A 23,521-nucleotide genomic window follows, 5' to 3' on the forward strand; every position below is an offset into this window, starting at 1 on the left:
CGAGGTGCCCCTCTCCTGCAGGGACCCCGACGCCGCCAGCCCCTTCCTCCTTTCCCGCAGGTGCCCACTGCTCTGCTTGCGGCCGGGTGGGCGCCCCGCCGCTGCGGTCGCGGTCGCCGCTGGTAAGCTGCGCTCTGGGGCTGGGGCAGGAAGCAGTGGGGGGCCCTCGAAGAGCAGGGCAGCTACGGCCACCGCGGCCGCCGGACCGGCCATGTGCTAAAGTTTCTGGGGCTCGGCGCCCCGCTGGGCGCGCAGCGCGGGGAGCAGAGGCGCCGTGGGTGGGGCAGCGCGGTGCTGCTGGCGCCCGCCCGCCCCCGGCCCCCGCGGGGTGCAGCTCTGCGCGTTCTCATGCTGTCTCTCTCTCTTTCCCTCCGCGCTGCCTCTCCGAGGTCCTCCCGCCGAGCCCCGGCGCGGGGCATGAGGAGCCCCCGGGTGCCGCCCAGAGACCAGCAGGCTGCGCGCACACCTCGCCAGCGGCAGACGGGGACATGAGCAGCGCGCACGGGGTCCCGCGCCCGGCAGCCAGCCCTATCCGGCGGCGGCCAGCGGGTCAACGCTGCCCGGGAGAATGAGGCAGGAGCCGGCGGCAGCCTCCTTTTTTTCCTCCTCCTCGCCTTCCTGCGGCTCCGGCGCTCCGGGTCCGGGCCGGGCTGTGGCTCTGCTGCGTGCCCCGCGCGCCCCTCAACCGCCTCCGGATGCGCTTCTCGGTAAGCCAGGCCCTCCGCCTCGCGAACAAAGCTCCCTTCGCAGGGCCCGGAGGCCGCCTCAGGGCCGCTGTCCTACCCTCCTTCCCCACTTACAGCCTGGAAACATTCGGGGCTTCCAATTGAATCGTTCAATTTCCCCTGCCCCGAAGCCCCGCCTGGAGGCTGAACTGCCCGGGCAGACCTGGTGCTTTCTTCTGCCTTCTGGAGAAAGATGTGAGTTTGACATGCAGGCGGGAGACCTGTCTGGTCTCGATAACGGCATGTGTATGCAGCTGGGTTCAGACTTAGCATTTGGGGGCAACAACTCTTATTTAGTGGATGTCCAGGCCGTGCCGGGCGGTGTGCCTCAAAGCCGCTCTGGGAAATAGGTCCCCGTTTCTCCTTGGCCCAGATGAGGAAACTGAGGCTTAGAGAGGTTGAATGACTTAATCAAGGTCACAAGGTTAGGAAGTGGGAGACCGGGATTGGAAACCAGGGTACCCTACTTCCCTGCTAGACTGTTCCCTTTGTAACAACACACCTGTCTCATTTCTTCTACTAACTGCTTCCGTCTCAAGAGTCATTGCATGTGTGTGAAAATACTTGCTCCAATGAGTATCTGTTCTGATGAAATAAATTGCCTGTAGCAAGCAGTTTTTGTCCATCCTGCCATCACGCTGCTGCCAACCCCTAATGTGTACTCCAAGTGTAAAGCTACTTTTTAGTTCAGGTGAGAGGATAATATGTTTTTCTAGGTGTTCTCTTTCCTGGGGGGGTTCTGTTTTCCCAGACCTCCTGAAGGATGGAAAGGACAGTGGTTCCTCCTGTGTGTCCAGCACATGCTAGGCCTCAGAACTGCATCCTAAACCTTTCCCTGGGGGCAGGGCTCATCAAGGTTACCTGCCCCTGGTTTTGTAAATCTTGGAGATGATTACTTAACCGGAGCGGGGGCTGATCCCAGATGGCCACTGTGCAGGGGCTGGCCCAGTGTTGGCTCATATTTGCCAGCCCTCAGTGTCAGCAGAACTTCTGAGCCCCAAACACTTCTGAGCCCCAAAGAAAAGGAGTTTTAATGCAGATACGATGCCTGATGCATGCCCCCAGTTCTCTGGCTTGCCGCTCTTAGCTGTTTGCTTAAGTGCATTTAGTTCCTGAAGGGGCAAGCCACATGGAATCAATTGATCCTGGTCTGAGGGGCTTGTTCCATTAGTGAAGTCACAGTGTTGAGCTCAGTTGTCTACACGTACATTTGTGTTGGTGCAGAGAAAGTCCCTTAGCAGTAGGGGCCTCTGTGTCTCTGTTAGTAAAGAGCAAGAGTGGACTGACCAGCCCTTCAGACCCCCTTCAGCTAAATGATTCTATGAGTGACAAAACTAGTAAGTTACAGGCTTAAGCTAGGGTGTCTTAGTCCAGTCATTTGGACGAACATTCTACACTGAATGGGTTGTTGATTTCCAAGAAGAGGACTTGGTTTCCAGGGAGCTGTGAGATTCAGGTTCAGCCCAAAAGAGGTGAAGCTCAAGCTGTGCTTAATAGATTATTTACTGGGCTAACACATAGTGGCTATAAAATATTCCAAGCTACCAGACTGGGGTTGTGGGATAGGTTAGGCCTTTCAGTAGGAGAGATGACATTCGCTCCTAAGAATTGATGACATACAATGCATTAACAAGATGCCCAGCAGGCTAGAAAGCAGCAAGCTGGTGAGCTTTTCCTGCCCCTCCAAAAATAATCAATCATATTTGCATAGGTAAAACATTCCCAGCACAAACAATTACTGCAAATAAATAAAGTGATTTTTTTTTAGACTCTTCCAACTGCATTGTTTGCTGAGTATATTAGCGATGCGTGGAGCCGGCCTTAGCTTGGCTGCAGAGGGGCTGGGACAGGGAAGGTGGGCTGAAGGATGTTCAGACCCTGAGTTAGTTTTTGGCTGTAGATTAGAGCTAAATCTATCACTTTGACCTATGGGTCGTTAATGGGGTTGTCACTGGTCTTTTTAAGATGTGGATTAATGAACCTCTTAAAGTGTTGCCGAATCCCAAATGAAACGGGCATGTCCCACCTTTTTCCCAGAAACTCGGCTCTCAGCGGGTTTTGTGACTGTTTGAAATTCACAAAACCAGAGCAAAGCTTTCATTTTTGACAGGCTCATAGGGGTCTGCAAAGGAAAAATAATGCATCTTATGTAGGGATATTAATCTCCCAGCATTGTGTGTTTTAGCTTCTCATGATTAACTGGTAAGGTTTTGAATAAAAATGAATGCAGAGAAACAGTCTTCAGTAAGTTGCTTTTGAAAATGCTGAGGTAATTATGAAATAACGATTTTTGTGTCATAGATCATACTACTCATAGCCAAAGCTGGATTACATCACAAAACATTACTCTTGTTACTGATATTTATTTTTTAATTCATTAGTTTTCTCATATTTTTTGCTTTTTTTCTCCCCGTGTGAAAATAAGCCATCAAGAATAAATTCTTCCTTTTCAGTTTTTCTGTCTTAAATCCAGTTTTTTTTGGTTTTGTTTTTTTTCTGTAAGACCTCTAAGCTGAACTCTTCCACACCATACATATAATGGCCTCATGTTAAAATATGTTTTAAGTGCCTCGGATTTCTTTTGGGAGAACAAGAGGGTTATGTATCATAAGTAAATAACAGTGATGAGACATTTCCCTTGTTTGCTTACTCTTCTAAGTCAGGGCTTGAGACCATGCCCTCATGATTGCAGCTGCCACACTTAGCATCGTGAGGACACAGCCTGAGTGCTGTGGCGTTTCTGCATCAGTGAGGATGCACACCTGGACTGATCAGAGTGTGGAGGAAAAGAACAGCTTCCATAGGCCAGGAAACCTGGGGTTTATTCCCGACTCAGTTGTTAATTGGCTTTGTGGCCTTGGACAAATTATTTCCATTTTCTGGGTCTGGGTTTACCTATATGCAATGGGTGTGTACGTTTGCATGTGTATGTGTGTGTATTGGTACCAGATATCGCCCTCCAAACTCTAAGTTTGAAGAATCCTCAAAATTTGGGTATAGCTGGTTATTAATACCTCCAGAATGCTCTGTACTTTAAGGTTACATAACGTTCCAATTAGACATTCCTATAAACAATAAGAAATTGGTGATTATAGAAAATATGCTGTTTATTACCCTAAGTGGAGACTCCGTACCCTGAGTGTGTGAAGGAGGATGGAGCTTTGATCTTAAAGGTGATTATGCCGGCTTCCCTATCAGAGTCCCCTTGCACGGTAGAGGCTCAGCACAAATCCGAGAGCGCTAGAATGAGCCAGGACCCTCTCTAGGATCCGTGTGGCAGAAGATGCAAGAACCATTATGTAATTTGGGTCAATGGGGTAAGAAGACTATGACATTCTATCTGTGTAGCTTTAGGGTTCAGGGGACTTGGAGATTCCTCCTCAATCTCAGGCTGTTCCTGGAAGGTAAGGAGGGGGAAGTATGTAATTTGAAAATGGAGAGTACTTTAGTTAGAGCCTTGAACTCAGCTGAAGCTGGGAAATGGTGAGGAAGAAGCTTGTCAGTTTGGCAGTGGTATTTTTTGCCAGGTTTTGTGTGCAGGCTTCCCTTGTAACATCTAAGGAAGTGTGTTGTCTGAGGTCAGGCTCCCTGGTGAAGCTGCAGTCATTTTCAGATAGAGAGGGCATGAGTAAGGAACCACCAGCCCTTAAACACTTTGTCCTTGCAACTCTGCAAAGTAGACATTGTGAACCCTGTGTTCTAGGTGAGGAACCCAGGCTCAGAGAGCTGAAGTGTCTTTCTTAGTCTCTAATAATTATCGAATGGCAGAACCATGCAATGTTTTAAATGGACTCTGCTGGAGTTTAAATCAACCCATGCTGGACCTCATTTCCACTGCTGCTGCAGTGTGTCTGTCTGGCAACCAAATTGTGTCCTTCCTCCCCAATTTCTAGATAACCATGGCACTAAAAAAAGCATGCAGATGATTTGACGTAAGTAGCATACGGAGGTGATTTTGCTGTCAATAAAACCTCTAAATTCACCAGGATTTTTGTTAATGCATTAGATTTCTTTTAACTACACGAAGTCAAACGTGTCGATTTCCAAAAAGATTCCTAAATAAGCCAAGTGTAACCCTAAAAGGGTTAGTGCTGGTGATTCTTTGGGAAAAGCTAAAAGAATTCTCCTGGGTCCCGCATTCATCCCCCTGGGGTTCTGTGGGAGGCGAACACAAACTGACGTATGCCATGTCAGTCTGAGGAGTTGTCGCTAGGCTGCTCCTCCTGAAAAAGGGACACAATAAAAGTTACGTAACAGCTTTCAAAAGAACTGTTTCTCCTCCTCCAGGATGCCCATGAGTTAATCCTCCCCCAAACAACAGACTAGAGAAGGTATTCAGAGGAACACATGTAAGACCTTCACGGTTCACCTACGGCTCTTAGGAGTTTCTGGGACTCGGGAGGAAAGGTAGGTCTGAAGGAACTTTTCACGTTACCGAGTAGAGATGCCGTCGTAGCTGATGTTGGGGACGGCCTTCGGAAGGTCACCCATGTGAGTATAGCTGCTGCTGTTCTTTGCTATAAGTGTGCAGAGCTGGCCAAGCATCCACCATTCCCAGGACTGGAGATTCCAGAGTCCTGTCGGTAACACTCAATTTACAAAGAGCAAAGGAAAATCCCTGAAATACTCTGTCGCCCCATCGCGCGGCTTTACATTCTGCTAACGATACTCAGGCTGGGTTTCTTCACCAGCAGTGGAAAATGCTTCTGTCTCTGACGCTGGCCTTGCCTGTGTCATGTGAGTGACGTCTTCACCAACAGACCCCTCCTTCTGTCTCCCTTGGATCACTGAGCTGCTTATATGCCAAAAGCTTCAAGTTTGTTGATAGGTGATGAATGAGAAAAAGCAGACAGAATGAGTTAGAAAGCTTGACTACGCTTCATCTACAATCTTTAAAATACCACATCTCAGCAGTTAGCACAAGTTTTTGATTTGGTAAATGAGGAATAACATTGCGTGTCCTCGGTGCGGCCCATGGAATCTGCATCTTCTGCCCCCAAACTTTGAGAGGACAGGTGCCCCAGGGCTTCAGCTCTGGGCTAGATTTCTAATATGTGTAGTTACTAAAAAGTAGAAAATGCAAGAGTAGCTTTGCAGAGTCACCAGAGAGGATAAGATAAGAAGACAGAGATGTTCATGGCCTCTGATACGGGATTACTGCTAACACTTACTCAGGGCATGGTAGTAGAAATGATTTCACACCCGTTTCCAGCAATGAGAAGCACAGAATAAATTCACTAAGAAATTTAGCTGTGTTTCTTGTTGTTTTTATATGTGGCTTATGACAAGTGCAGATGGCACTTCATGTAGTTAAAAACCTTCGCCTTCCTAAGTCCTTCGTGGTGGCTAAGAGAGGCTAGGCTAAATACCTTGGCAGACCCGCGTTTTTGAAACCTGACTCCCAAGGTCAGGTGGTGGTCTTGGTGAGGGTCAGTGTATTTCCAGGTGCTTCTGTTTCTTAATAATCTATGATGAGCTGCTGTATGTACCTCATTTAGCATCACTGAGCAAAAGAGCAAACAGAGAATGCCCAGGGCATTTTTCCCAACCTGCCACATTTCTCCGCCTCTATCTGCTAATATGGTCTGGGGATCCTGATCCACTTCTTGATTCTTTTAATTCAGAAAATGGATGATAATGACAGTCATTTTTTAAATGATCAATATTTATAAGTCTTATATTTTTAAATAAAGTGAATGCCCCTGAGAGCATCACGTGCAAGTTTAAAATGATTTATGAATGGATACAGTATCCTTTAATTTGTTCAGAGGGCTTTATTGAATACTTCTAAAACAGTATGTCTATTATCCTTTAGCTTGTTCAGAGGGCTTTATTGAATACTTCTAAAACAGTACGTCCAGTTTTGCAGTGTTCAAGTCTAAAGGTAGACGTGAAAACCACATCCTGTGTTCTTCACCTGAAAAGGAGGAGTGGAAAAATACACCCGACTTCTAAAAGGGAATGTTGAGACTGTTCCTCTCTCAGTTTTACTGACAAGATAACATTGCTTCGGTCTGAAAATTCTCTGTAGATGCATCTTCTACAGCAGGGCTGGTTGTCCTCCAGTCTGCTCGAGGACATCCCTGTGGCGGTTGAGAGTGGCTCTGTCCATCTGTGCAGGCATGGAGCCGTCTCCTCCACAGAGCATGCCTCTCTCTGGTCCTGTCTGGTTACTAGGATCCACCCCCCAACACACACCATCATCCTTTCCTCAGACAGATGTCAGGGACAACAGTTTAACAAACAGTTATGGAGCACTAGCTCTGGTCCAGGCACTGCTAGGCATTGAGGCTGCAGTGGTGGACACAGACAGCTGTAGTGTGTCATAGGCTGCTACGGTTTCAGTAGGCCTGGGGCGTCACCCTCTGCCCTTTGTAAGGGGTCTGTTCAGAATCTGGAGGATTTAGCTGTTGCAGACTTGGAGGCACGCTGGGGCTGGTGGGGAGAGCCCAGGCTGGGAGGCAGGGGGCCTTCTCTCTCCTCTCACGTGGGTGCCTAGGGCCAAGCCACCACCGCCCCCCCCCGCCGCCACTCTGACCCTTCACTGGTTTCAAGTGCAAAGATTGGGTCACTGCAGGTTTTTTCCAAGTGTGATCCAGGGACCACTTCCATGGAAACACCAGGTGAGCTTATTAAAATGCATATGGGTGGACCTTGCTGCAGACTTGCCAAATTAGAACTCCTGGGGATGGGGGTGCCCAGAATCTATATTTTTAACATGCTTCCAGGTCACTCTCACCTTGAGCACAGTGGTGTTCAAGAAGCACTGGTTCTCATGGGTGTCGAATCAGTAATGCCCCTCCCTGCTCTAAAGGACTCAGAATGTGGCACTCACCCCCATGCTAGCCACTCTTCCCACCTTCACCCACCGCCGTGCTGTCCAAGCCAATTGACTCTCTCTTCACCACGCTTCCCGCTCCTCCTCCTCTGTGCACTACAGTTTGTTTCCCGTGTGGTAGCCAGAGTGAGCCTTTTAAAGGATCTCATTTCTCCTCTGCTGGGAGAGCTTCAGTGCCCCCTGTGCCCAATAGTCAGGGACCTTAAGGTGACCCTCAGGGCCCTGCACGATCTGGCCCTCCATCTCACCTCCTCTCCCACCACCTGCCCCCTTGCTTCCCTCTTCATGTCACAGCCCTAGAACCCACCCAGCTGCCAGGCATTCACTCCAAGGAGCCACAGGACCTGGGGACTGGCAAGGCAGGGTGCCAGCCCCGGTAGGTGGGGCACAACCCTGTGAAGCTCTGTTTTCTGTCTTGCCACTATGCTGAAAAGCCCTGTAGACTGACACTCTTAAGCCCACTTGGGCAAATCTGTTTCTGGGCCTGCCCACCACCATAGTAAAAGTAAATTTAGAAGCAGCTCTTTAAGTCTAGGCATCGTGTTACAGGGTGACTCATCATGGGACTGCATTGTCAAAGTGGCTCTAGAACTTTTTTTCGAGGAAGTTTCTTGATATAGACTGCAGCCCTCTTGGGCTGGACTATTAACTCAGCCACTTTTGATCCCAGGGCCCTGTCATCCCTCCTTCTCTTCTTTCCACAAGTATTCACAAGACACCTGCTACGTCCAAACACTGCGGTCCCCCCAATCTGTGTCTGCGTGGTTGTATCTCCGACTGCTGCTCTTGCTTACAGATGAAACAGTGTGGTCTGGAAAGTATTTCTCTGGCCTTTTTTTTTCCCTCCTACTGAGAAATAGTTGCTCTGGCCTGTGTATCAACAGCAGCCCTCTTGGGGCCTAGGTTAAGCAAACTGCACTCGAAAGTATCAATCCCTTGGCAAGTAGGAGGGAAAGATGGACCATGTTGTGAGATTCACCTCCAAGGCGAGCTGAGTACATAACTGGAAGATCTGTGGGGTCTCTCCGATGGGATGCGTGCTCAGCGCATGGGGCCAGGGCTTGGTTTTCTGAAAGCCAGCCTGCCCAGCAGTGCAAATGAGTGAAAAAGGCCAGGAAAACTTCAGATGCTTTTGGGTCTGACATTGCAGATGCCTTACCTTGAATCGTAAGGAGGGAAGCATTTTCACGCTCAGCATCAGTCTTCTTTGGGATGCTTTCTCTGGACACATTGACCAAGCCTTCACTGAGAGGCCATTAGCAAAGTGGGGTGGAGGATGAAAGTAGAGATGTTCCCTGCCTTTTATGGATTCAGAGACAGTTGGGGAAAACATGTTACGTAACTACCTGTAGCTAATTAGAGTGACTGACGTGCTCTGAGAAGGCGGAGATAGGAAAGATGGGTTTGGCCGGGGGAGGGGGAGGGTGGAGGCGTTTGACTTGAGCCCTGAGAGATGAGAAGGAATTTCTTGAGCAGAGTTGAGCGGGAAAGGCCTTCTAGGTAGGAGGGCAAGTGTGAGCCGAAACACAGAGGCCTGTTTATTGGGGAGAGGGGACTGTGTTATAGGTCTGTAGAGTCAGGCTGAGGCTGCAAGGCAGGGACAAGGCTGGGTCGCTCCTGCTTAGATGGGAGTGGGTCTTGAATGCTAGATTAAGGAGGGTTCCATGTCTTACAGGTGACAGGGAACTGTGGGAGGAGTTTGACTCAGGATTTGCATTAAAAAGATAGCTCGTAGCCCTGTTTATGACCCCCCGTACCCTCTATATTATAGGATAGTGAAGATGTGTAAAACGTTCAGGAAGAAATACTGTGTGGGAATGAGCATGGTTGTCCCGGGTGTAACCTCAGGCACCGTTTCTCTGATTGCAGTGTCTCTGCTTGTCTGTATCTGTTGTCTGATCCTCTGGGCCCTGCTGCCCAGACTCCAAATCCACCAGCCCTGCTGGGGCTCGGAAGGAAAGCAAGGTAGCCGCTGGCTTCAGCACTTGCTGCCCAGCCATCGTGGACTCTAGCCAACAGGAAATGGAGCGGGCAGTGTCCCAGCCTGATTCACCGAGCCATGGGTCTCCCTGTGCCTCTGCAAATGCATTCAGGCTGCTCCTGGCCTAAAAACAATGCTCCCAGACCTACAGCCACAGCTGAGAGAATCCAGGGCACACATTTGCCCGCCAGCTTCTCTGAGCTTCCCCCAGCAGTGGGCTCAGTGGGTAGGAGAGGGGGACACGGTCTGGAATCAAGGCGTGTGCCACTCAGTGACCATTTGCTTTGAAATCAATGTGCTCAGCAGGGCCAGTGACTTTTGCAGAGCTGGCTGGACAAAGGGAACATGAAGAAGGGAAGAGTGTCTCGGGGTCACGGGTGGTTAAACTACCCTTGAACTTCACCTTCCTATTGCTAAGGAAGAGAGAGAGACAGAAAAGCATGTTCCACAAGCCAGTGGGCAAATTCTTAGCTGTTTTCTGTGGAGTCTGGGCCTGGCAGAGAGCCCTCTTCACGACTGGCTGACTGCCAGATGGTGCCAAGGGCACGGCATCCCGGGCAGTCAGCCTCCTAGTGAAGATTGCCATCCTCTGGAGGGTTCCCCGCCCCAGGACATGGGCCTGGGAAGGGAATGCAATTCCACCCTCCATGGGTCCCATTTACAGGTCAACAAATTGAGGCCAAGAGAAGAGAAGTGGAATTGTGGCTGAGTAGCACATGAAATCACTCTGGAGTCGGTCATGATCCCTGAGGCCGGCCAATGCCCAGTGCCCATTGCTGGCAGCAGTCCACCTGGAAATGGACAGTTTGTCCTCACACTGCCTTGCTGCCCACCAGGCATGGAGGATGTGGCTTTCTCCTTGTTCATCTGTCTTCCCTCTTGGAACCCAGGCCCTGAGCCAGGGGGCTGGGCATGACCCCTAGATGTCTGGCCTTTTGTTTGCTTCTTGGTTTCTGAAGCTTGTGTGGAAGTTGAATGCAAGCAGAGAAAGGAATTTAGTAGCAAGTTATCAGAGCAGATTAGAATGGTTGTCAGGATCTGGGCATGGAAATCGATGGGGCTGAGTTCTCTCTTTGGAGCTCTAGGGCTCCTGAAATGCACCATCAGGTCCTGGGAAAGCCTTTCATCCTGGTTCTCAGAGCCCCTAGTGCACACTTACGTACATACATAAGTTTATGCCAAACCATCTCATGAGATCATCATCGCTGGCTCCATCTCCTTCTTTCAACTGTCTCTTCCCTGGATCCTCAGTACCTGGGGTGAACCTTGCTTGGCACCTGGAAGTCACTCCTGGCCTGTTAGTGACTGGATGGGGGATGCAGTGTGCAAAGGGACTTGTGCAGCGGTCAGTCTGGCTGAGCTTTTGGGGCAGCCTGGTGCTCCTGACTGTTTCTCACCCTATCAAGTAGGTTCTCCTAAATGCATAAGAAGCTGATGACAGCTCTGCTGTCTGACTGCAAAACAGTAAAACCTTCAGCGCTTTATTAGGCAGATCTATAAGTACAGTTCCTGCTCATAAAATGCATCCGTCACAGCCCCGTGCAACATAAAGGAATTGTTTGCAAACTTTCCCAGGTTATTACCCCCAAACTTAGTAAATATATGTATTGGATAAATAATCTTAGGAGGTCCATAAATTATTGCAGTTTCAGACAGTACTAATCTACCTGCTGGCACATTTCATAGGTTTCACCACCTTATTGACTCACATTTTAATGAAAGAGGAGAGCAAAGCTATAAAAACTATCCTCATGGGTTGGGGACCCGACCAGATGATGGATGACAAAACAGTGTAGAAAATGTATGAGTTCTGTGTGGTTATTCAGGGTAATTATTATTAAGACATTTTGAGCATCTGACCTCAGTTCCTTTTGTTTTCCTGGGCAAGGACCTACTACCTCCCAGATTCTGCTGCACTTGGCTGGCGGCACTCTGTGCCTACAATCTCACCATTGGAATGGCAGTTCTTCAACAGGATTTTGATGGCTGTCACAGTCACTTTGGGGGACATGCACCTTTTATTTGAAGCTGTTCTTCGAGTCAGATTGTGAGGCACTGGACAGACCTGGATTGAAATCTGAGCTTATCCTCTAATTCCCTGTGTGATTCTTGGACAATTTGCTTCAGCCTTTATGAGTCCTGTTTTCTCTTCTGAGAAATGGGCATAATAACAACAATTAATGGTAATCCCAGCTTTGATTAATATTTGCTGGGTGCTTACTGGGGTAGGGACCCTGTGCAATAAGTCCTTTCCGTGGACTCTTTCACTGAATGTGTACAATAGCTTGGTAAAAGAGTTAATTTTATTATTCCCATTTTACAGATGAAAATACTAAGCCTTCGAGTATGTATTGGTGCATACAAAAACACCTCAGATAATGGTTTTGAACATGAGTAATCATTTATTTTGCTCAGCTAGGTGGCCTTGCTGCGGGCCTCATGTGAGGTTGCAGTCAGACTGTGGCTGGAGCTGGAATCATCTGGGAGGCTTCCTCACTCGCATGTCTGGCCCGAGTGAGAAGGGGCGCACGGCCTGAGGGTGGGAGTGGGGAGGCTGGCACAGCTGAGACTCTGCATCGCTCTGTGGACGCTCCGTGTGGCTGGGTAGCCGTACTGCCTACCTGTAGCCTAGGGCTCCATTGACCCAAGAGAGAGCAAGAGGTTGTAGTGGGTGGGGGTGTCTGTCTCTATCCTCTTTGGTGATCGAGCCTCAGAAGTCACATAGTATCACTTCCGGCATGTCCTTAGAAGCAAGTCCCTAAGGCCAGCCCATATTCGAGGGGATGGGGGAGGGGGCAGTTAGACTCCATCCTTTGATGGGAGGAGTGCCGAAGGATGCCAGTACGTTTGAAGCCACCACGGAGTGCTTAGGTGACTTACACAAGGTAGACCGTTGCAAGGCAGCAGAGTGGGGTGTCAGATCCCGAGCATGGCCGTCACCCCTCTGCAGTGTAAAGTGTGAAGCACTACGGGCCCCATGAAACGGGACCTCTGTAAGCGTGTGAGCTGTTTCCCCTTCAGATGTCCTTTCTGAAGAAGGAAGCAGAGCTGTGTGCGAGTCCAGCTGCTGCTTCTCAGCTTCAAAGAGGCCTTGATACCAACCCTTGGGGCAGACCACCTCCCCTCCCCTCCCCTGCTGTCCCTGGCCTCCCTTCCCTTCACCTGGAGCCACATTCTCACTTTCTTGGGTCCTGGGCAATTCTGTTTTCATGGGCCTCTTCCACCATAAAAAGAAAAATTAAAAATTATTTCTTAGGACTGAGCTGATATAAAGATGAACATATTAATGTTACATATTAAAAGATTTTCTTCTACCCAGAAGTTCATTGTTTTCCTTCTGATTTTAAATTGGAACATTTCTGTGGGCCCTGGGCACTGTGCCTGCTGCATGTGAAGGAGAAGTTGGCTTGCCCTTCCCCCTCCACCCCTCACCCCCTCCTCTCCCTCCCCCTCCTCCTCCTCCGCCTCCACTATTCACTCTTCTGCCCTGGCCACCACTTAGCAGGCTGCTGTCCTCTCCTAGGCTGTGAACTTTCAGGTTCTCTGCACCCTGGGCAAGCCCCGTGACTGGGAGCTGACTGTTCCCCGTAACTCTGGCTTTCCTGTCTCCTGGTCCTTCACCAAGGGTAGACCTCCCTTGTGAGGAGGAACTTAAGCAGAGACTCATCTTCCCTGTAAGCCCACGGAGCCGTCACCCCTGTCTGGCTTCTGGCTGGTCTCTCATAGCAGAGTACCGGAAGGGCCTCCCTTCCTGTGCACCTGCAGGGGTGGTGGCAGTGCAGAGATGGCTGCTCTCCTGGCTCCTGCGTCTGATACCCCAGCCAGCCCATCCATCTGTGAATCCTCCACTCAACCATTTAGGAAACAGCTTTTTACTGGTGAGCATTTCACGAGGCCTACCTTGTCTCCTTCCTCATGGAATTTAGAGGGACACAAAGACAAAAAAAAAAAAAAAAAAAAACTGACAAATGATTCTAAGCAATGGGAGATTTTTTTCCCCAAGGGGTGGGGTCTCACTGTGTTGCCCAGGCTGGAAGGCAGTGGCTATTCACAGGCGCAATCATTGCACACTACACCCTTGAATTCCTAGGCTCAAGCACTTCTCCTTTTTTAGCTTCCCAGCAATGGGAGATTTTTTTTATAAGAAATTGGCATTTCATGGAAATCGAAGCAAGAAGTGTAGTCTGGCTTCGTGAAGGAGAAATGAAGCCATCAGCGACCAGGATGTCGTCCTTCCTCTCTGTCTGGAGCCCCAGGTCTCACCATCTTGTACCCTTTGTCTCTAACCTTCCTCTCCAACTTCGGGTTTTTCTTCTTGTCCTCTGAGCATATGGCCAAACAATGGTCACCCCAGTATGGCAGCCCCAACCCTACATTTGTGTGGCCTCAAAGCTCACTCCATCTCCCCGGGGCCTAAATTCCCGGGAGAGAAGTAGAGTGGCCTGGCTTGGTGAGGAGCCCTCTGCTCTAAACAGCTGTGGCTGGGAGGTGGTGTCACATGGTAGGGAAAGCTGTCCCTCGAGGCTGTCACTGGGACAGGCTCCCCAGGTAGGGTGTGCAAGAGGGGAGAGAGAAATAGCACGTTCGCTACACCTTTGCCTCAAAACCAATTCCTGGTTTAGGGTGGTGGTTGCCAGCCTTTTGATGTCCACGGAAGAGGATATTTGTTTAGTTGAGAAATTGCTATAAGATTGCCCAATTTTAATCTGCCCTCTCTAATCAGCATGTGATAAATAATGTAGAAAACAGGAAGACCTTAATATTAGAATCGTAAAAGTATTTTGAATTTATTCGTTAATCAAATTAATCAAATGTAATTAAATTAATCAGAGTGTATTGTTCTTGGTTTTCCCATTTCACCCCTGACAGCTGAGACTTTGGTCACAGAGCTGAACGGGTCTGTGGGCTTACACAGGGACCCACAGCACTCGGAGTCCTCAGAGATCATTTTTAACAACAATAATACAACCCAGACAGCAGCAAAAAGAATCGACCCGTGTCTGGAGCCTGCTGAAGTTGGGGGACAGGGAAGCAACATGATCTAGTCTGTGATTTAGAAAGATAGCCCTTCGGCCACATGGAGGTTGAACTAACATTCGCAAATTAGAGATCTGTGTTGGCAAACACTTTTAAATAGAGCAAATGTTTGGCATATGCAGACACACTCAAAGTGACTGATTTCTGAAAGTGCATCCCCATTCGGAAGCTAGAGCCAAGGTCCCACCTGCTCGGGGGTTTTTCCTGGAGCTTGAGAGGAACCTGTCACTCACCCACCTCCGAGTCTGAAGACACAGGCTGCCAGCGGTCGTGTTCATGACGTCAACTTTGACGGTTGATTCCTTTTTTGGAGAAAACCACTGGCTTTTGGAATAATTTTCGCCCTCTCTCCACAAGAGCCCTGCGATTCATATAAGTTCTGTTTATAAAACCCCTTCGGGGGCACAGGTCAAATTTAGCAAGTCTGGGGATAGGGCAAGGCTTACTGGCCCAAAATGGCAGATGAGGAAAAAGGCTCAGACACCCTCAGGAGCCTGCCCAGGGCCACACAGCTCCTGAGAGATGGTGCAGGAATTGGACCAGAGTCTCTGCTGCCAAGTTCATCTCCCTATTACTATACACTCGCTACACATGCAGTTGGGAGGCTGTTCCTGATCTTGGCTCTGTTGTCTCTTACGTGTCCTAGCTGAGTGCTTAGTCTTCTAGGGTTGCCATAACAATACCAAAAGCTGGGTGGATTAAGACAACAGAAATATATGGCCTTGTAGTTCTGGAGATGGGAAGCCTGAAATCCAAGTGTCAGCAGGGCTGTGCTCCATCGGAAGGCTCCAGGGCAGGATCCCTGTCTCCTCCCGGTTGCTGGTGGTTGCCCGCAATCCTTGGCATTCTTGCCTGTAGCTGCACCACTCCAGCCTCTGCCCCTGTCTTCACATGACCTTCTCCCTGTGCATCTATTTGTCTGTGTCCAAATCCTCTCTTTTTCTCTTATGAAGACATTAGTCATTGGGTTTACTCACCCTGACTCATGTGACCAGATTTTAACTTGATTGCATCAGCAGAGATGCCATTTCCAAACAAAGTCACAGGTACTAGCAGTTAGGACTTGAGCATATCTTTTGGGGGGACACAGGTCCCCTATGACACTGAGACGCTGCCAGGGGGCCCCTGGTGGACCATGCTCTTACCCAGAAGGTTCTGTGCCTGGTCAGTGTTCTCCCATCCCTGGGTTCTCCTCAGTCCCCTGCTCAGGCCCATGAGATGCTTCCAGTAGGGGCTGTGCTCATGAGTCCCTCTGCCAGGAGGGGCATGAAGTCAGCTGCTGCCCGCCTGTGGACGGGTTGTGCCGCTTTCGCATCTGTTTGAGATGCTGCAAGTGCGTGGCCTCAGTGAGTGGGTGGCAGTGCGAGCACATTGTGTGTTCCAGGGAGCCGGGCCACCTCCGGCTGGATGTGTCGCCTTCCTCAGGGCTCCTGGCAGCACCTGGTGCATTACTGGGTCAGGGTATCATTTTGACCTCAGGGTAGCCGAGGAAGCTATGTTTGGGGAAGTGGCATGGAGCTTAGACATTCGAGCTGGCCTGATTCTTTTTCCCTACCAGATGACAAGCGTCTCTAGGGCAGGGATGCCTGGCCATCTCCATTTCCCCTCCAGCAGTTTCAGGCTCATGGGAGCTGCCATGTTTCTGCAGCTTTAGTCCCACATTGCTGTGACCCTGTGAGGCTCCCCTGGGCAAGTCTTCACTCTCTGAGCACCCTGCAGGGCTGCTGTGGGGTTCCATGAGATGATGCATTTTAAAACCATGCACGACTTGAAATGCCCGCAGCTCTCCTTATTATCTGGGAGATGCCTCAGGACAAAGTGGCAGGACCTGATTGAAGAATGGGGTTGAAGACAGCAGCTTGATATGTCTGGCGGTGCAGGGATAGGTGGCCATGTAGCCCCAGTGGGAGCCACTTATAGGAAAAGGTGGTAGATTTGGGCAAGGAGGTGGCCCCTCTGAAAACCTGTTGCCGTTTCAAGTGAATTTCTGAAGACGCGTCAAGTTTTAGATCTACTGAGTCTGCAGTGACCATGGCCAATGGGATGGGAAAATTTTCTTACTAGAGGAGACCAGAGAGAGGGAACACGGACTCTCCAGAGAGTTTCATGAGGGTCCCTGCCAAGGACTAGTGGAAACCCAAGCGGTTGGGGACAGGGATAGTGGGAGAGGTGGGAGGCCACCTGAGATCTTGGAAAAGAGGAAGCTTCCTTTTTGCAGCATGGGAGGCAGCCTGGGAAAGTTAGGGTTGCAGGATGGGAATCCAGGGTTTCAGCAGGCAGGAACCTGGAGCAACCTGGCTGGGCAGTGCTGTCAGCAGACCCAGGAATACTGACTGGCCTGTGAAGGAAAAGTTTGCTGCAAAGTGGAATCAAAAGTGACCAGGGGCCAACAGGGAAGGGGCCGCCCTCACTCCTTATGGCTCTAAGGGGTTGGGTCTGTCCTCAGGTTCTGCGTGTGTCCCTGATTCCTGAAGCTACCTGGATGCTCCCTGAGAGCAGGAGCTGCTTCTGAAAGACCATGGATCCCCCCCACCCCACTCCCCATCAAGCAGCCAGCAGAGTGCCAGGGGCATAGCAAGTGCTCATTTAACAAAAATAGACAAGACCCGTTGCCAGAGACAGCTTTTGCTCAAGTGCTGGAGTTCTCAACCCAGCTGTCTATGAGAATAACCTTCCCAGGAGCATTTGAAAAATGCTCATGCCCAGGCCTCCTCACTTTGTATTAATGATACATTTGGTCTGAGCTGGAGCCTGGCACCAGGCATTTTCAAAGCTGCTCATGGACACTGCATTCATTGTTAAGGTTCACCACCAGCTCCGAATTGTGGCTGCACTATGTGGGCACATGCCCAGTCTTTCTGGGCCTGTTCAGTCATTTGCAAATAGCCTTGCAGAAATGTACATGGTGGGTCCAGTGTGTGCCTGGCACACAGAGCCACCCTGGCTAATGCTGATTCAAAGTCGCAAGATGATTTTGCCCTGTTTTGGTGGATAGCTCCCCTATGGAGATGACTGCTCAGGAAAACTGGCAGATTTCCAGAAGAGGGAAGAGGAGCAGCCATTGCTGATTGGATCATCCAAGCTGGGTTAGCATCTGGCTTCGAGCACTGGTTTAAGGTGAGCATTAAGGTCCCGTGGGATGTTGAGAGTGTTTGAGGAGAAAGAACACATCTCCTTGGTCTAGGTCTCCTTTCAATGAAAAATGCCATTTTGTCAGAAATTCCCCTCTTTTGGGATCAGGCAGTGCATTTGATATTAACGAGCTCTCATTGAACACACGCTATGTGCTGCATCTGTGCAAGGGCTTGGGGACCCCCTAAATGAATTAGACAAATTAGGCAGTCATGCCCTGTTGGAGCCCAGTGGCTTTTGGGTCCCCGTTCCCCAGGCACCTTAACCCAGGGCAGCCACACTAGCAGGAGGAGGGCGGGGAGGGAGAGATTCACACGTGAGGATCAGGATTTGCGAACTTGCGGAAGACTGTGGTTTGCGGGGCCCCCGGCAACAGTCCTGCTTGTCGAAACACTTTTTTCTTGGTGTAAACTGTTCCCAATCGATTGAGAAAGAAGATTTGGAACCAGGCCCATGACCTTCTGCAGGTGCTGAGCTGTAGGTCTATAGATTGTTGGAATGTTACATAAAACAAAAAGCCCCTAAGGCCACGCCTGGAAGAGCAAGCTCTCCCACAGGTCAGCCTCCTTCTCTGCATATTGCACAGCTTCAAGAGATCTTAAAAGAAAGGACTCTTTTAAGCAAGGGTCAGATGGGATTGGGATGACGCACAGGGAAGGTGTAGATGCGGTTGCAGTGAAGGAGAGAGTGAGGACCCAGAGACCTCCTGTCCTCAGCCACAGGTGGCTTCCTCTTGGAGTCCACAGCACGTGCATGTTGGTGCAGGGCACTGCGGGATGGAGTGTTCATCCCAGCCACACGTTCCTGCTGGGCACCACCTCTCTCCTGACGATAGGTTGGAGCTGAGGGCACAGAAATGGCCAAGGCAGGGAGTCAAGCCAGACAGCCAGCATCTCCAGAGAATAGTGACAGATGTTGTCTGCCAGGTAAGTGCAGGAAGTGCAGAAAGTGCAGAACCTGCCTTGAAGCTGGACGAGGGTCATACAAGGTGTCCCAGAGAGGGGACATCTGAGCTGCATCTTAAAGGAAGGGTAGCAGTTAGCTATGTGCAGAAGGGCAGTCCAGGCAGGAAGAACAGATGTGTCTAACCCAGGAGGAGAGCATGGGCCAGCGGGAAGGGCAGGAAGCTAGGACTGGGCAAGATAGAAAGATCTGCCTGCTGGTTTGATAGAGTGAGGGAAGTGTGGGGCCCTGTTTTAGCTCCGTAGCCAAAGACCTGAGTTCCAACAAATCACACATGTGTGCATGTTGTTAGAGTGTGTGTGGTGCGTGTGTGTATGTGTGAGTGTGCATGTGCGTGTGTGTGTGTGTGGGTGTGTTAGTGTGTGGTGTGTGTGTGTATGTGTGGGTGTGCATGCGTAGGAGGAAGGGGAGCAGAGAGTTGTCAAATGAGGCAAGCCAAAACCCAGGCAGTGGGATGGTCACGTTAGCATCTGTTTTACAAGGGAGTTCCCGACGCATCCTCCAGGATCATGGTTCGCTCCGCCTCACATTGCTACAAAGTGGGAATTTTACCAATGATTTAAAGCCCTTCCAAGGGCTTCCAGGGTCTCTGATCTTCCTGGCATAACTCTGTGGCATCTCCCTCACCCTCAGCACCCTGTGCACCAGACCTTGGGAAGGTGTTTCCGGCCCATTTTTTTCTTGCTTTCAACCACGGCACGTGCTGTTGCCTCCACTGGAACACTCTCCCGCTTCTCTTCCTCCTTCAGATCTTAGCGCGCCGTCGCCTTCTCTCTGACCCTGGTCCCTTCCCCTGCAGGCTGTTGCTCCGGTGTCTCTGGGCTGCTCCACCACGTGGTGCCTGCCAATCATAGCATCCACCACCAGGTGGCCTTTTTCTTGGTAAGTTCCTTACAAAGCAACATGCTTTGTGCACCTCTCAAATCTTCAACACCTAGCGTGGTACCTGGCCCCAGGTGGGCACTTGGTCGCATATTTGTTAAATTATTGAATCCTTGAGAAAGCCCAAGCTCAGCAAGGTTAAAAAACGTTTCAGCCAGTGAGTAACAGAGTGGACATTCAAACCGGCCTTCTCTCTGGCCCCACTCCTGTGCACCTCTCACTGCACCTACCCACCTGCTGCCTTTCCTACCGATCTCAATGATTATGCACTGAGCTGTGGAACAAATGGGGCTCAGAGTCTGGTCTTCTAGAAGGTGGGCACTGGAGTGAGCCAGGCAGGGTGTCAGGGTGTCAGTGTTCAAGCTCAATGGGGAAACTGAGGTAGAACCCCAGAAATAGAGATTGGGCTGTTCCAGCTAAGTAGGGGCAGTGCACAGGCATGACCCTGTACCCACTGGAGACTTCATTTGTGGCAACAAGTCTCACTGCAGCCCCACCTCCTGGGACAAAGCACCTCCTGCCCTGTTTTGCGTGGAATAAAGCTGGGACTTCCATGAAGGGACTGGGCTGGGTGAGGGGCAAGCCAGAAGCTGCACAACACCCTCTGGAACTCTAGAGGCCATTCCAAGCCTCACTTGTTTTTCTTTTGGCAAAAGTGGAAGCAGAAAGCCTCTGCTCTGTTTGCCTTACTCTGCAAATAAAAATGGAATCAGGAGAGTAGCAGTTTGAATCCCACTTGAAAGCAGTTTGTAAGAAGTGCCCAGGTGCCCCAAAAGGTGGAAACATTTATTTTCCATTTGCAAAAAATAACACTTTGTTATGTCGATATCATGCGGCAGCAGAGTACTCTGCAGTTTGCAGCTTGGGAATGCAAAGGGCAGGGTCTCCTTGCAGGCCTGGCTCTGGGAAGCCTCCTCACCACAGGCCTCCATATTTTCCATGACACTCTCCAGCTCCCAGAGCGTGCTGCCTTGCCTGCTTAGCAGGCTCTAAAATCGTACTTTACAGTTTATGCCATGATTCGGGCTTGCGTTGGAATTTGTTCCTTCAAATAGCTCTGTTTGGCATATGTTTTTATTTCACAGTAAAACCGTTTTTAAAAGTTAACACATGCGCATTGTCACAAATCAAATTGTATAGGCAAGTATATCATAAAAGCCCTGACACATCCTGAATGCTTGCTTTGTGCCAGGCACTGTTCTGGGGATGTTTTTCCTATAAACCCATTTAATCCTCATCAGAACTTTGTCCCCACTTTGTGTGATCCAGGATTTGCATCCAGACAGTGCATTGATCGTCTCTGAGCCCCAGTCATGGACTTCCTGATGTGGAAGAGGAAGCCACTGCCGTACTAGTGGCTCTTTCTCCTCCTCTCAGTTTCATCTGTGCTTGTTAAAGTGCTTCTATCTGTTACTTTTCAATCTTTAGATACATTTTTCTTCAGCACCCTTGCACAGTGTGTCTGTCTCCTTATTTCATAAAGTGAGGTTGTTAATCCGTATTGTTCCTTTTGTCTTTCCTCTCAAGCTTTGGTGCCACCCACCTGCTACTTTCAGGCTGACATTCCTTCAAGGTTGCTGAAGCTTGCATCCCATCCTGAATGCTCTAGCGTATGCATTGTCCATAGTTTGACTCTGAATGTTGAGAACAGTAGGTGACATTGCTATAATTATTGCTACATCAGAAGTGTCTAATGCTGGGTTAACTCATGCACTGGGATGACCTTTTCTTCTCTGGAGATCAATGTCAGAACCCCTAGACCACTCAAAGCAGAATGGCCTGGAACAGACTTGAGTGGGTTCTCCTGCCTACACAATGTCAGTTGCTTGGAAGCATGCCATATTGTAGTTTGCTTCATCTTTGGATCATCACTTTATTGCACAGGATATTTTTTCTGGGATTTCTTGTTGCCTTTCTTTTTTTCTTCTTGCTTTCTATGTCTTTTTCATACTCTCCCTTTTTTCATACTGCCTGTTCCATTGAGCCTTTCCCCATTGTTTTTTTGTTTTGTTTTGTTTCTTCTGGAGAGCTAACCCCTCTCAGGATGCTCTCCCCTCCTCTACTCAGGGTACTGCATCCTCTCCAGGGCTGCTGCCCCCAGGTCATCTTGGGCTCACCGTCATTGCTTTCCTGGGTTGGAGGCTCTCTTTGCTTAAGTTACCTCCTAAGAAAAGGTACATGGAAAGTAAACTGTCTGAAAATGTCTGTATTTTATGCTCACACTGAAGGTCGATTTCCAGGTTCTAAGTCATTTGCCTTCAGAATTTTGAAGACTTTAGAGTTTTCCTTGTTGCTGATGAGAAGTCCGATGCCTGGTTCTTTGTAGATTATTTATTCTCTATTTGTCTTGTCCAGAAGATTATAAGAATTCTTCTTCATTCATGGGGTTCATGTATTACATGAGGATAGTCTCCAGGGTGGGTCTTCATTTATTCATTGTTCTGGATGCCCAGTGGACCCCTTTCATCTGAAAGCCCACGTCCTTCAGCTCTGGGAGATTCTAATGGAACTGATTGTTTTAAAACCTTCATTTGTTTTCCATTCTCCGTATCTGAGCCTCTTACTTGTCAGCTCTAAAATCTTCCAGAAAGGGATTATATTCTTCTACATTTTTCTCATTTCTTTGCCTTTTTGCTCTTTATTCGAGATTTTGTTGACTTCATTTTCTGGTTTGTCGTTTTGCTTTTTTCTAACTTTTAAAAAACATGTTGGCACTAACATTTTTAACCTCTGAGAGCTTTTTCTTGTCTCTGATCATTTGTTTTCCTAGAATCTATTTTCGTTTTATAGCTACTAGTATACTGAGTGCTGGAATAGTAATTAGAGCATTTTGTTTGTTTGTTTGCTTTAGTCCATGAATTATTTCTGTCTCCTCTAAGGTCAGTTTTTGATTGTTTTGACTCTGCTCTTCCTGCCGCTCACTTTCTCCTGTGCCTTTTCGTTTCTAGTTGAAAAAAGTCTAGCAGCTGTTGTGAGATTGTTCTTTGGCCAATGAGTAAACAGGCTGAGAAAGACTGGGTAACTGACCAGGGTCACCCAGGTAGAAATGACTAGCTGGTAACCAAACCCCAGTCTTCTGATTTCTACTCAGCTTCCCTTCCCCGCAAAACTTGATTGATTTCAAGTAGATTTTAGGCCAAGACTTGTCCCACTTTGCTGATTGCATGGAGGCTGGCATCTCTCGGTAACTGGGGCTGTGGGAGAAGCTGACTTTCCCATTTCCCATCACTGGTCTGTGCCTCCTCTGTGGTATGCTGGAGGCCCCAGGAGTTCTGTGGTTGTCAGGAGACCATGCAGCCACATCTGGGATGGTTGGTGGCTTCTCATTGGCCTGATGTCCTTTGTCGAAGGTGAGGCCCCAGAATCCACTCCCAGGTATCCCACAGCCCCCCACAAAAAGCTCAGACTTCTCCCTCTCAGAACAGGAGACCCTCAGCTCTGAGATGGGGACCACAGTGGAGCAGCACCCACTAGAAGGATTCCTGGGTCCCCGAGGCTTGGTTAGAAGTAAATCTTCACCTGCGTGCAGAATAATTCAAGGGGGTGTTTGACTGCAGGCAGGCTGCCTGTCTTCGTCCATTTGGGCTGCTATAACAAAATAGCATAAATTGAGTGGCTTCTAAACTACACACATTTATTTCTCACAGTTCTGGAAGCTGGGGATTCCAAGATCAAGTTGCCAGTAGATTGAGTGCCTGGAGAGGGCCCACTCGGTGGTTTGCAGATGACCGTCTTCATGCTGCCTCCTCACCTAGTGGAGGGAGGGGTGGAGAGCTGTCTTCTGGGGTCCCTTTTATAAGGACACTAATTCTATTCATGAGGGCTCCACCCTCATTACCTAATCTCCTTCCAAAGGCCCTACTTCCTAATACTAGCAACTTGAGGGTGAAGATTTCAACATATGAATTTTGGGGGGACATATTTAGATCATAGCAGTGCAAAATTAGGAAAATGTGGAAGAAA

General features: G+C 49.3%; 1 protein-coding gene across 2 annotated transcripts in view; it reads left to right on the forward strand.

Moving 5' to 3' along the window:
- Window positions 1-352: 352 nt before the first annotated feature.
- The window catches only part of TUNAR (transmembrane neural differentiation associated intracellular calcium regulator), a 46,836-nt gene continuing 23,667 nt past the window's right edge, over window positions 353-23,521 (forward strand). Inside the window, exons 1-2 of one of the 2 annotated variants that reach the window (XM_055361897.2) lie at window positions 353-707; window positions 5,013-5,132. Coding sequence is in view for 1 of the 2 variants with exons in the window: in XM_055361896.2 (XP_055217871.1) it covers window positions 696-707 (12 nt within the window). In the remaining variant the exon portion in view is untranslated. The remainder of the gene's footprint in view (window positions 708-5,012; window positions 5,133-23,521) is intronic. The other variant, XM_055361896.2, reaches the window with a different exon arrangement.

The sequence above is a fragment of the Gorilla gorilla genome, chromosome 15 (assembly GCF_029281585.2).
Source record: "Gorilla gorilla gorilla isolate KB3781 chromosome 15, NHGRI_mGorGor1-v2.1_pri, whole genome shotgun sequence".
Taxonomy (NCBI): Eukaryota; Metazoa; Chordata; class Mammalia; order Primates; family Hominidae; genus Gorilla; species Gorilla gorilla.